This window comes from Anolis carolinensis, chromosome 1 (genome assembly GCF_035594765.1).
Source record: "Anolis carolinensis isolate JA03-04 chromosome 1, rAnoCar3.1.pri, whole genome shotgun sequence".
Taxonomy (NCBI): domain Eukaryota; kingdom Metazoa; phylum Chordata; class Lepidosauria; order Squamata; family Dactyloidae; genus Anolis; species Anolis carolinensis.
Genome location: NC_085841.1, coordinates 252477561 through 252491046, shown reverse-complemented (window position 1 = coordinate 252491046; position 13486 = coordinate 252477561). Strand labels below are relative to the sequence as shown.

Below are 13486 nucleotides of genomic sequence, written 5' to 3'. Positions count from 1 at the left end.
TGCTCCATTCTTAACTATGAGTCATTTGTAAGTCAAATGTTTGCAACTAGGGGATTGCCTGTACCCTTCCTAGGTTACAGATAGATTTTCAAGAGAATCCTTTAGGTTTCCAAAACATACCAGTATTAAGGTTAAATGATTCATTGGTTATATTCACTATCGCATCTGTGGTTTCTTGGGTGATATCTCCACATTCTACTTGCAGAGTAACTGATCCAATTTGCAATGTATGAACTCCTGATTCTGATGAAACCTTCCCAACAAAAGCTGTAAAGGAAAAGGGAGAAACAGAAATCTGCATTCTTTCTGGTTTTGCAGCACATCATTTCTTACAAGTGCATTCCTATAAAGCACTCCACTTTACTGCATTCCTCACTTTAAGACAGTTTTCAGTTGACACTCAAAATGCTGACTTCCATTTTAACCTAATTTAGCCCATATTACAGTCATTAACTTGATAGTTAAACTACTGATAAAGGTAAAGGTTTTTCCCTGACATTAAGTCTAGTTGTGTCCGACTCTGGGGGTTGGTGACCATCTCCATTTCTAAGCTGAAGAGCCAACATTGTCCATAGACACCTCCAAGGTCATGTGACCGGCATGACTGCATGGAATACTGTTAGCTTCCCGCCAGAGCGGTACCTATTGATCTACTCACAATTGCATGTTTTCGAACTGCTAGGTTGGCAGAAGCTGGGGCTAACAGCGGGAGCTCACTCCGCTTCCCGGATTCTAATCACTGACCTTTTGGATTGCAAGTTCAGCAGCTCAGTGGTTTAACCCACTGCACCATCAGGGGCTCCTTAAACTACTGATATCCCCGTTAATGAAGCAGTTTTGTTTCTGAGCATTGCTTCTTTAATAGACAATTTGGTGTTGGGGCAGAAATAACATAGGAAGAAAAGAGATGGGTTCCTTCTTGCTGTTAACTTCCATCAAGTGGACTTCAATTTAAGTCAAAGTGATGAATGAGAAACCTCCAAGTTACAGCTCTGTTCAAGTCCTGAGGAGTCAAGAAAGACTCTAATGGATTGAGGCCCTTTCTACACTGCCACATAAAATCCAGATTATCTGCTTTGAACTGGATTATATGGCAGTGTGGATTTATACAATCTTGTTCAAAGCAGATAATGTGGATTATCTGGTTAGATAATCTGGATTATATGGCAGCGTAGAAGGGGCATGAGGCCCCTTCCACACAGCTGAAGAAAACCCCATATTATCTGCTTGGAACTGGGATATATGGCAGTGTGGACTCACATAATCCAGCTCAAAAGCAGATATTGTGAGTTATTCTGCCTTGGTATTCTGGGTTATATGGCTGTGTGGAAGGGCCCTGTGCCTGTCTGTTGGAATGTGGTCATCTTCTTTTCCCACTGTTCTCCACTTTACCAGGTAGTAGCAGCTGTTATGGACAAAGTAAGATATCCTTTTTTTAGTCATCTCTGTTTCTAGGGTGAAACCTGATTTGCTCCAGGACCCATTTATTTGTCTTTTTGGGAGTTCACACGATCCATTGAACTTTTCTCTCAGGATTTTCTTTCTAAGAACTTTCTTCACTGTCCAGCTTTTACAACCATACACAGAAATAAAAGATACAATGGCACTGACAATCCTAACTTTAGTATTCAAATCTTTATTTTTCTTTCTTTCCACTTCAAGATCATATTTAGTTCCATCATAACTTCAAGTCTCATCCTATTTTACATATATGTTCAACATACAAGCCAAATTATGTTTTTTTGTGTGTGTCAGGAGCGACTTGAGAAAATGCAAGTTGCTTCTGGTGTGAGAGAATTGGCCGTCCGCAAGGACCGTCCGCCCAGTGGACACCCAGATATTTTTGATTTTTACCATTTTTGTGAGAAGCTTCTCTCATGTCCCCACATGGAGCTGGAGCTGATAGAGGGAGCTCATCCACGCTCTCCCTGGGCTGGATTCGAACCAGCATACAAAATAGAGTGAAAAAATGCAATCTTGTCCGCTTGCCAACTGGAAACCAGTTAGTTAGCCAGTGGTTCTCAACCTGTGGATCCCCAGGTGTTTTGGCCTACAACTCCCAGAAATCCCAGCCAGTTTACCGGCTGTTAGGATTTCTGGGAGTTGGAAGGCCAACACATCTGGGGACCCACAGGCTGAGAACCACTGAGTTAGACACCCTATTCCAGATTTTTATGATTTTGTTATCTTAACATTAAAGATGATTTTAAAAAATAAACCACTGTTTACTGTTATGTCTGAGGTAACAACTGCCTTTGAACAGCTACTCATGTCAAATTCTGGTGGACTTGTTACACTTCAATCCAAAGGTCTCTTTTCTTTTGAAGTTTATCTTTTGAAGTTTTGTGCATGGAACTGTAAGGCTGGACTAGGTCCACTATTCTTTGGATCATGATGCACATTTTCAGAATACACAAAAAGCTGCAGAAGATGAACAGATAGAGACTGTGAACTCTTCCCTTATTTTATATATACATTATAATTTCAATAACATTGATATTCTGCAAAGGTTCTCTGTATCTGCATCCCGCTAAAATATTTTCAATATTTTTTTTATCTAAAAGGATACTCTAAAACAGTGGTTCTCAACCTGGGGTCTCCAGATGTTTTTTGGCCTACAACTCCCAGAAATCCCAGCCAGTTTACCAGCTTTTAGGATTTCTGGGAGTTGAAGGCCAAAAACTTCTGGGAACCCAAGGTTGAGAACCACTGCTCTAGAAAATCCCCATATCACCAGAAAAAGAAACAGAAAGCCCTTCAAAGAAAGGGGGAATCTAAATTTACCTTCACCTTGCATCTGGGAACTCTCTGGGTGTGCCTTGGAGCTTGGCAAACTGCTTTGGGTAATTTCGTCTGTAAATGCCTGTAGAGTGGAAAGAACAGGCAATGAACAGATTGGTAAAAGTTTTGTATTGTGACTTAGCATCTTTTTCATTTCAAAAACACTTTAATCAAAAACGGTGGTAAAGACTATCTGGAAAATTACTATATAAGTTTTACATTAATTTAATATCCATGTTCTGAGAATCATATCATGGCTTATTAAGTCAGCCCTTAGCACAGCAAAAGTCCCAAGGACTCTTTCATCAATTACAGCTTGCCAGGCCCATAGCCAGGATTTTGATTTCCAGGTTTGTTTGGGAAATACAGGAGATGTGGAACAAGACAGACACTGATGGGAGAGCAAAATCAAACTTGAAAAGAAGCTCTTTTCAAAGCTGTGTCCAGAAGGCATCACAATGAAACGGTTCCTCACATGTCAGATGTTCAGGCTCACAATAAAGCCAAAAGTCAACAAAAAACTGTAAGTATCAAATAAAACTTGAGGCGTAGGGCAGACAGGTTCTCAAGCTGTTAGCGAAGGTTTAAATCTGAGCAATATCCAAATATATTTAAATAAAGATATATTGGTATGGCTTTCTTCAGAGAAAAGCTATTTGAAAATCAACCCGCAGAGATTTTAGACATTACTATTTTGCTAACTTTCAAAATGTTTTGCCCCAAAGAAGGTCAGAAAGGAATTTCCTAACCAACATACTTTGGGCTATTTCTTGGAGTAAGATTTTTATTTTCATCCTCATACCACAATCTCCATGTTATATTCATATCACATTATTAGTGAAGAGCTAAAATAACAGCCAAACATGAAGCAGAAGAGTTTTGCATTTTTAAAGGTATATTCAATCTGGCCCATTCTCAATTCAAACTTTGGACCTTTCAAAGACATCTTTGATGTTAAACCCATGGTAAAAAAAAAAGCTTTTAGCAGGAACAGGTGAAAAATTACCTTGATAGTACCAGTGTCAGATGGATGCAACACAAAGTGAACTTCTTGAAGCCACTTTGGATTTCCTTTCTGACTGAATTTGGACACTTCATCAAACATCAGTTTAGCAACAAGTTTCTTGGGATATCCTAAATTACCAGTTCCAATTGCTGGGATTGCGATAGAGCCCAGAGACTGTTTTTCGGTAGTTTTCAGACATTCTGCAACAATATTTCGTAAGATCTGAAGATCACAGAAAGAAGAATTTTAGAAATCTGCAGAAGAAGAATTCTACATATACAACAGGAGTCCAAAATACTATTAACTGTTAACAAATACACATTAGATTGGAACTGAGTATACAACCGCTTCTTACAGGACATCCCAGCATTCATCTTGTAAAAGTTAGATGAAGCAGCGAGGACACATAGACTGTCCTAAGGTAACAGACTCCTTTAAATCAAAAAATAAAGGTTATATCCAAAGCTAGAGAGAAAGGACTAAAGGCAGATATCCACAAGACAAATGAGCATCTGCAGTTTCCCTTTTATCATTTGACAGGTCTACCTCTCTCCAGGGCAGTTGTGGCATTAATGTAAGTGCTGGCCCATGGACTCATGGAAGATGAATAGAGGAGGTACACAAAACTAGAAAAGGAGGTGAGTGGTCCATACTCAAAACCTTCTCCGGGGTCCATACTCAAAACCTTACTCAGGAATCCCACTGAGTGCCTTTGGGAACTTGCTCTCTCATCCAAGAAGCCTTATTTTTGCACAATATCTCTCTCTCTGTCTGTCTCTCCAGGTGCAGTGGAGTGGCACCAATACCTTTGTCAGCAAACAGTGTGATAAGCATACCTATTCAGGTTTTGAAAAATGTATTGAAAATTTCAAGTGTACCTGCTCTTCAGACTTCGAATTCCAGTAAGGCAAAATGGCATGCAGCACCACAGAGCATCCCAGTCCATACCCTCCAGTCTGCAGCACACAGCCATCTGTCAGGTTTTGTCCTTGGCCTTTTTGGGTTAATTCCACCTGAAGCCCCCCTCCTGCTCTGCCCAGCAGAGCCTTGGCAAGAGGGTTCTGGTCAAGTTGCAGATCTCTGGAAATACTGTTAACAATAACCTCAGTCTAAAGAGATCAACAGGAGAAGTCAAGCAAAGACTGCAATTGCAAAAAATACGCAACACTGTAACTATGAACATGGTTAGCCAGAAGCACTGAAAGCAATAATTCACACATATTCAGAAATTTCAAGGGCATGGTCTACTAATGGACTGTTGCTGATTGAATCCAGAAGGACTGAGATGAAGCTAGTCCGCCAGGAGTTTTCATAATGGGCTCTGGAGGACTGAGAAATCACCAGGAATGAGTTCTCAAGAAGTTCAGAGAAGATGGGAAAAGGAAGGAAAGGCCCATTGCAAAAGCAAAAGCAATGGGCCAAAAGCAGTACCATGCTTAATTCAACTTGACATTTATACCCTCCACTATTATACAGGTCAGAAATCCCTTCCAATCACTACCATCTGCATCACCTAATCTCAGGGCCATGTGCACACAGAGTTCTTTTAGGTCATGGAAACATGGCAAGATTCCCTTGAACTGTTACACATTCAAAGAAAATATGAAAATGTTGCAACACAATTATGCTGCATAGCAATGCCCTACATAAATGTGCATACAGATACATGAATTATCTGCTTTTTATAACTGTTGCATCAGATTATGCTTACCTATTAATTTAATAGGGGTAATGTACATTGTGTGGGTTGAATTATTCCAAAGTGAATCCAGTATTCTGAATAGTTTCGTACCAGAAGTCACACAATTTAAGGGCTTTGAGTCATATCTGTGGTTCATCCTAAAACATGTCCCCTGTGGATACCCACTGGCATTCAATAAACAGTTCAGTGCCAAGCTAATACAGCTGCAGAAGTCACTGAGAACAGAGGTATACTCAACTCTATCTTGCTTTGTTTTGGCTTTTGTGAATGTCTAACTGAATTTAAAAGGTTCAGGTTGTTAAACAAATTAAACTCATTGGGTACCATTGCATCACACAACACCTGACGGAATCTTGGCTTGTTATGAACACACAGTGTGTTGGTACAACTAAAGGATCCTCTGTTACTTTATCATGTTGTCTGGAAGAAGGTGGATAGCCTTTTCTTGTTTGTTCAATTCCACCAAACAAGAGAAAGGAAACTGACTACTACCAGACAACATCAGCAACTTTCTTAGCAAAGCCACTCTTCTTGCAGGGTCCAGGGTTTGTTTCTCTGGTTTGGCAGAAGAGAACAAATCCAAAAAGGGAAATTGTTCAATGCCACACAACTACTATGCAAAGTTCTTGTTGCTTGTTCAGCTGCTCTAGCCACCAGCAGGAGCAAAGAAGTAGCACACACCAGCAAGCTGTTTGTCCACAAAGAGCCAAGGTTCCTGTGTAATAAGAACACACCCATGGCCCTTTTGTCTGTTCCCTCTCTTAAGCCCCTATGATTCTATAACTGTTGGGACACTTCAATGGCAGGGTGGATCAAAATAAACCATGGTTGCTTGCTTAAGCCACACTCTGCTCAAAAGATTACCAGTAGTGGTCTATCTCCCCTATTTTAGGTTTTTGTCAAGCCATAATTTGCAGTAGGGCACTGTAGGAAAAATGTCAACAACAGGCCATGCTTGCAGGTTAGGACAGGACTTCTAAAACTTTTCCATTTGGGACCCCTTTTAGCCTGAGCAATTTTTTCGTGACCCCGGGTACAAAGGTATATAAAATAGATTTAAAAGTCAACCATTTATTTATGACAAATCAGCATTTGCAAGGTTTGCTAAACAGGCTGATTTTCCCTTTTATGAAGTACAGCTGAAACATCTTCTGAAGAGTAACAATGAATAACAGATTCATATAAATGTCTAAAACACCAGGTGGTGTTCAGAATTTTTTTTACTGTTGCCATATTTTTTGGAACCTCAGCATGAAGCTAAGGGGGACCCTTTTGGGGTTGGGACCCACAGCTTAAGAAGCAGTGGGATAAGATATCAGACCAAGCAGCAGTTTAAACAAGACAGAAATTGTACGCCAACAACAAACCACAGGTCCAAGTGTGGTTTGTGGCTAGTTAAAATAACATGGTTGATTGAAGAAAGAGTTTTACACATGACAATAAATGAGATTTCAACATACTGCACTACAACATCTTCAAAAAAAAGGTCACAGAAACTACTACAGAAAGTAATTCCTTCTCATTATACTTACTGTTGCCTCTTCAATTCCCTTTTTCTGTATAAAAATTTTCAAACCTTCAGCAGTAATGGCCCCTTGATATCCTGGTCTACTCTCAGCATGAGGTGGCTTTGTTCTGGAGGCAGGAGACAGTCTAGAGTCTACTTTAGACAGTGATGTTCTATCTACAAACACTTCATTCAAGGCTTCAGAGAATGCCTGGACAGTATCTTCTTTAAAATCCACTAGGCATATCTTCTTCAAGGACTCATATTCAGTAGACTCTTCAATGGTTTCCTTGATTGCTGTCACAATAGATTGGGCACACTCTTTGAGTGGGAATCCAAAAATTCCTGAACTGATGGCAGGGATGGCTATAGAGCGGTGGTTATATGCTTCAGCCAACCGTAAACTTTCCCTCACTGCTTTCTTCAACAGTTTGACACATTTTTCTTTTTCATAACTGCTCCACCTTGGCCCAACGGCATGAATCACCTGCTTACATGGTAGGTTCCAAGCACTTGTGACCACTGCATGGCCAGGCTTCACATTTCCGTGCTTCATCACCAAGTCATTGCACTCAGTTTGTAACTCCCTGCCAGCTGCTTTCAGGAGAGCATCCGCAAGGCCACCAATGTGCTTCAACTCCTCATTTGAAGCGTTGACCACAACATCAGCTGGAAAACGTGTCAGGTCTCCCCTATAAACAGTCACTATAACACCGTTTCTTAGTTTAACTTCACCACACTGCTGCTCCTTTTCTTTATTGATTTTTTCATCCTCGCCTTCCTCTCCATCATACTCTTTGCCTTCTTGAATCCTTATCAAACAGTTAAAATGCTGCTTTGCATTAGTAACATACATGTGCGCTTGTTCCTTAAAGAAAGCTTTGGCTCCTGGCCGATCAATTACTACATACGTAGAATGCAGAGACAACAAGAGTTTGTTCAAGATCTCAAGCCCCTTCAACACTTCTACTCTGGGTCCTTCAAGAGAAATTAGGCTGCGATTTTTCTGTAGGCCAAAATGGATCTTAACACCTCGTTTTGTCACATTAAGCCAATGATTTTGCTTCTCCTGCTCTATATACATTGGGATTACAGCAAACTTAGTCTTGATGGTTTGTTGTATGTATGTGTTGGTATCAACAAAAGCAGACAGCTTCTGATTGGCATCATTCACTGCTTTGAAATAACCTGCAATGACTACCTGATCCTCCAACTCATTAATTATTATGGGTTCATCTGAACAATTATAAGCCTTGTACAGATTATGGGTCAGTTCCTTCCACTCCTTCATTTTGATGACTTCTTTGTCCTCAAGTGCAATACATTTGAAAGTGAGATCCTTCTGAATTTCTCTCTCAGCTTGTTGAACATCCTGGGAAGTTCCTCCCACCAGTGTAACTTTCTCACCCTTGAGTTCATAGAAGGCATTAATATTCTTCTTCCAGAATAAGAGTTGGGACAGATCTTCATAACTCACATGTTGCAAGAAAAGAAGAACGTAAGCGTGAACATCAACAGACTTCCGCTGCATTTTGTCTACACTTTCAAAGATAATGCTTTTTATTTCGAAGACTTCTGCAGCTACACCACGCAGAATTACACATTCTTTTGAACCATCATAAGCAATCTTTAGGTCTGGATACTTCAAATGGATTCTCTCCTGCAGTCCAGCCTTGCTTAAAATGATGTACTTTCCAGAAATTACTGACACCTCTTGTTCTATTGTTAGCTGCTCTCTTTCCATCTTTCTTTTAGCACTTTCAATGAGGGATATTAGGTCTTTCTCTGCAATATCTACAGCTTCCACTGTTCCCACAAGAGCAATTATTTTATTTGTAATATCTGGAAAAATCAGAATGCCATCTTTTGTTATTATACTGTTCCTTATGGCTTCCCACACCAGAGCATCAATTTCACACTTGACAACCTTCTGCTTTGATAGGATCTGTGTGAGCTGTGTAGAAACATCTTCATTCCAGGTCTTGATCAAGGATAGTTTTTGCTTCAGCAAAGCAGATGAAGGATGCGCTATTATTTCTGGAGAGGTGCAGTCTTTAGCTGGCCACTCTATCTCACAATGGTAGCCTGCCATCTCACAAGCTATTTCCTGAAGCAACTCTGGATTCTGCTGTAAAAAGCACCAGTGATAGCAATCCAGAGATACTTTGATCAAGTCTGGCATCTTAATCGGCGGTCTCTCCTTCCCATATAAAGCTGTGGCCAAAGATTCATAGAATGGATGGACTTGAACTGGCACACTGCTGAAATAATGTTTCTTTTTCAGGACGGTAGTTACATCTAAGAGAAGGGAAAAAAACATAGAAGAGCAAGCTTCCAGCCAGTACCAACAAGGAATTTTCTGCTTAATAATGAAAACACATTAAGGCAACAGTTTAGGTCAGGAATGGGGAACTTTAAGCAGGAGAGGGGCCAGCCTTCCTTCTTGCAATCACTAGGCAGAAAACAGGAACATGTTTCAGCACAACTGAAGTGATGTGATGTCATTTTCAGCCACCATTTTAGCTGATGGTTTTGTCTATTTTGGAGTTTTGGAGGCCTTGAAGATGTAAGTTTTACAAGGTTTTTAGCCTTCTCTGCCAAAGAAAGCTGGTGCCTCACCAAACTACAACTCCCATGATTCCATACCATTGAGCAATGATAGATAAAGTGGTGTCAAACTGCATAAGTTGTTCAGTGTACCTGTACCCTATGGTCTTTCCAGCTGAAACAGACATAGCTGCCAATACAAAATCTGAACATTAGGTTTGTGTCCACAGTTCACAATGAAAACCACAGGAGTGTATCCACATAGACATCCATAAATGTACATGGATTGAGAGTGATCTCTTTCAATGCACTCTTAACTGTTTACTTAGAACCAATTTTCACCATATTCAGTAGTGGTTACTCTCCAATGGACAACTGTTTAGGGATGCAGATTTACTGGCGTTTGCCCAAGAAAAGACCTCTGGTCCATACATTAAGGGCAGGGCCGGCCCCACCATAGAGGCCACGTGAGGCGGCCGCCTCGGGCGCAGGTCCCTGGGGGGCGCCGTCAGGCTTCCCCCGCCCCAGCGGGGACCATGGGCTCGCTCACCGGTGAACAGGAAGGCTTGTTCGGCGATGAGCGAGCTCCACATGGCCGCTGCCGGCTGGGCAAGGCCAGCCAGGCCAGGGTGCACTGGGCGGGAGGCGGGGCACCGTTAGGGTGGTGCCCCACCTCCCGCCCAGCGTGCCCTGGCCCCACCTCCCACGCTGCGTGAGAGGCGGGGTCAGGGCAAGCAGCGCGGGAGGTGGGGACAGGGCACGGGAGGCGGAGGGGCGCTCCCACGGCACATGGCCACGCCTCCTGCGGCGCCGGCGGAGGGGCGCTTTTCCCCACCTCCGCTTAATATTTTAAATTATCTCCGGCCGGCCCTGATTAAGGGTCACAACTTGAGTGTTTTGCAAAAAACAAAACAAAAAAAACAACAAAAAAACACACTTTCACATTCCTCTTCTGCCCACAATACTTGTATTCTAACACCATTGTAGAATTGATAGGGGCAATCTTGGAAATTTTACTTTTTGGACTATCAGTTTTCAAACCCCCACTGTCAACATACGACTTTTGGAAGTTATAGGTGTTAGGAATCATAAACTTAAAAAGTACTTCTTCCATGCTCTGGGCATTTCAAAGCAACTAATGGATTCTGTGAATCAGCCAACGTGAAATTAACAAATTATTATCTGGCTAGTAAATTCCTGTGGAAAAATTAAGGAAAACCTTATGCAGCTGCTTGACCGTGAGAAAAGCCTTCTTCCAAAGACCATGCTCCAAACACAGAGTCAGGCTTTACCTACTATCTGTTAACATCTCCTATACCACCTAAGAAGCCCGAGGAGTCTAGTAATGTTTGTTGCATCTGTAAATCATGCTGAAATCTTAGTAAATGCTGTGGATATAGCCCACTTTGGAAAAAGATCTGACGTTTGGAGACAAGTTTTGTTCTTCCCAAGTATCTCTTGGGAAGAATTGCCCAAAACAAATGTCTCACTACAACAATGATGGTTTGAGTTGCAATTCCCATTCCCCATTTCTTTAATTGTGGGAGACTAGTTTTTTTAGCCACTTAAGAATAAGAGCCAGCATCCTGTTCAATAGTTATATGATATCAAAAGCCCAATTTACAGTTGGGGCACTGCATGGCTGAAAAAATTAGATCTTGGAGACTTTACTGAAACAAAACTCAACAACTGCAGTTACATCTGATGAGGCAAGATGATCTCAGCCAACATGTTACTAACATTTACACTAGAGAGCCATCAACATTAATAAATCATTTCTTCAGTTTACCATCTTAATATAGTAGCATTGACACAAAAGTTTAAGTTGAGCAACACACATTACCTTTGGCATCCTGAAATGTAACCAGAGCAGAATTCTCTTCAGGAGAGTAGTTGGCTATTGATACTGGGCCCCCTCCATACTTCTTGCTTTCAAAGTAGACAACAATGAAGTCTCTAGAGGTGCCCGAGGGAATGTTTTCTACTAAAATAGTTTTAGTCACCTCCAGAGTACGTGCAGAAACCTTTAGACTCTTAGCACGATGATTCATATTGAATGCTTGAGTAAACTGGTCTGTTTCTAGAAGGAAAAAAAACAATTCTTGAAAGAACAAGAAGCATCTTAGGGCAGAATGCTTAGATCCCAATTACAACATGAACCGTACTAATAGTGGCCACCTTTTTCTAAAATTTCTCAAGATGCACCTCCTTTGTCGAGTGAAGTTTACAAAGATGTCTAACACTAAGTCAAATCTCTAATGCCTCAAGCTTAGTACTACCTGGATCTGGAGAAGATATGGATTGAACAGAAATGTTTTCTATGAGAAAGCAGAATATCTAAGTTGCTTCCTCCCAAATGAATTCCAGAGAGAACCTGAAGATCTGTAAAACGAATGGAGGCTACAACAGAGTATGCCTATACATCAGAGGAGTGCTTGGCACATAGCAAAACCACGGTTTTTGGATTTTCCTTCTGAATATTTTTGAACTGTGGTTAGTTGAATCTGAAGAAGCTGAACCCATGGATGGTCTCTTTGGGACCAATGCTTTCATTTTTCACATAACTGAATTACATCAACAATAATGTTTGCCCTTAATAAAGAAGGAATCCTAGAACTGTGCTGAGGTTGCTATTATCAAACTACTATTCTACACAAACAGACAACAGTTTTGTTTCCAACTAAACTGCAAGCTGCCAACATTCATTGTCTTTGATTTCCCACAGAATGGCTCTTTGAAACTGAAAGAGCTATAGATTTCTGATTCCTCTCCCATCAACAATTCCATCTTACCAACAGGCTTGGCGAAAGAGATTACAGCAACATTCCTCTCAGGTACCATTTCCACACTGAAATCGTTGTCCTCTTCTGATAATTCACTGACATTCTCTACCAACAGAATTAGGGTATCTTGCATTGTAGTTCCTTGCAAATTCTCAACCACAACTAATGATGAAGACATTTGTGGTTGGTATGTGCTAACCATTTTTGGCTGGTGCCTGCTGACATGAAGGACACTATTCTTCAGGATATGGTTTCTTTGCAAAACCTCTTGAGCATCTGGTTGGAAAGAAGGATAACAAGATGTGAAAATTTCCAGTAACTTCCAACATACCACTGTCCAGCCAGCAGAGTCTTACAATCCACACTTTTCCTCGATCTCACTGATGTAATCAACAGCTTACATCCTATTTCAAATTTCAAGCTCATAATTTGGAAAGAGAATTTATGCTGAGTTTGGCATTCTTGTTACGATGTTTCAAGGAGGAAGGTGATGCACTAAAAAGAAAAATAATAAAGTGGCCTTCCAAATATTGTTGGATTGCAACTTTCACTGACCCTAGGAAAGGAAGGATAGGGATTGCAGTCCAAAAACATCTAGAGCAGTGGCTCCCAATTTTTTTTTGGCCATGCCCCTAAAATCCTGACACCCCCCCCCCCCTTGGTGACATGTAATTCTTATGAAACCACTGGAAGAGGTCATCCGGAGTTTCAAAATACGGCGCCATCTCTACATAGATGACCCCCAACTCTATCACTCCTTTCCACATAATTCCAAGGAAGTGGTTTCTGTGCTAAACCAGTGCCTGGCAGATATAGTAGACTGGATGAGAGCCAACAAATTGAAGCTTAATCCAGATCTGGGAATAGGAAGTCAGCCTGTGTTAGATGGGGTCTCACTCTCCCGGAAAACAGAGGTTTGCAGTTTGGGGGTACTCCTGGATTCAGCTTTAAACCTGGAAGTCTATGTATTAGCAGTGACGCTAATGCACCAACTGCGCATTTTCCTTGAACAGTCATATCTGGCCACGGTTGTACATGCCTTGGTTACATCCTGGTTGGACTACTATAATGTGCTCTATGTGGGAATGCATTTGAAAAGTGCTTCGAAACTTTATTTGGTCCAAAGAAAAGCAGCCAAAGAGTAGCTGGCTACAGAGAGC

At 41.2% G+C, this 13486-nt stretch overlaps 1 protein-coding gene across 2 annotated transcripts in view; it reads right to left on the bottom strand.

Moving 5' to 3' along the window:
• Nucleotides 1-13486, bottom strand: part of LOC100555773 (protein mono-ADP-ribosyltransferase PARP14) — a 44780-nt gene that overhangs the window by 14350 nt on the left and 16944 nt on the right. For both annotated transcript variants that reach the window (XM_062974317.1, XM_016993788.2), the window contains 7 exons: nt 12336-12602; nt 11387-11623; nt 7022-9294; nt 4666-4896; nt 3788-4009; nt 2785-2863; nt 121-267 (listed from right to left, as the gene is read on the bottom strand). In XM_062974317.1, coding sequence (XP_062830387.1) covers nt 121-267; nt 2785-2863; nt 3788-4009; nt 4666-4896; nt 7022-9294; nt 11387-11623; nt 12336-12602 — 3456 coding nt within the window. The remainder of the gene's footprint in view (nt 1-120; nt 268-2784; nt 2864-3787; nt 4010-4665; nt 4897-7021; nt 9295-11386; nt 11624-12335; nt 12603-13486) is intronic.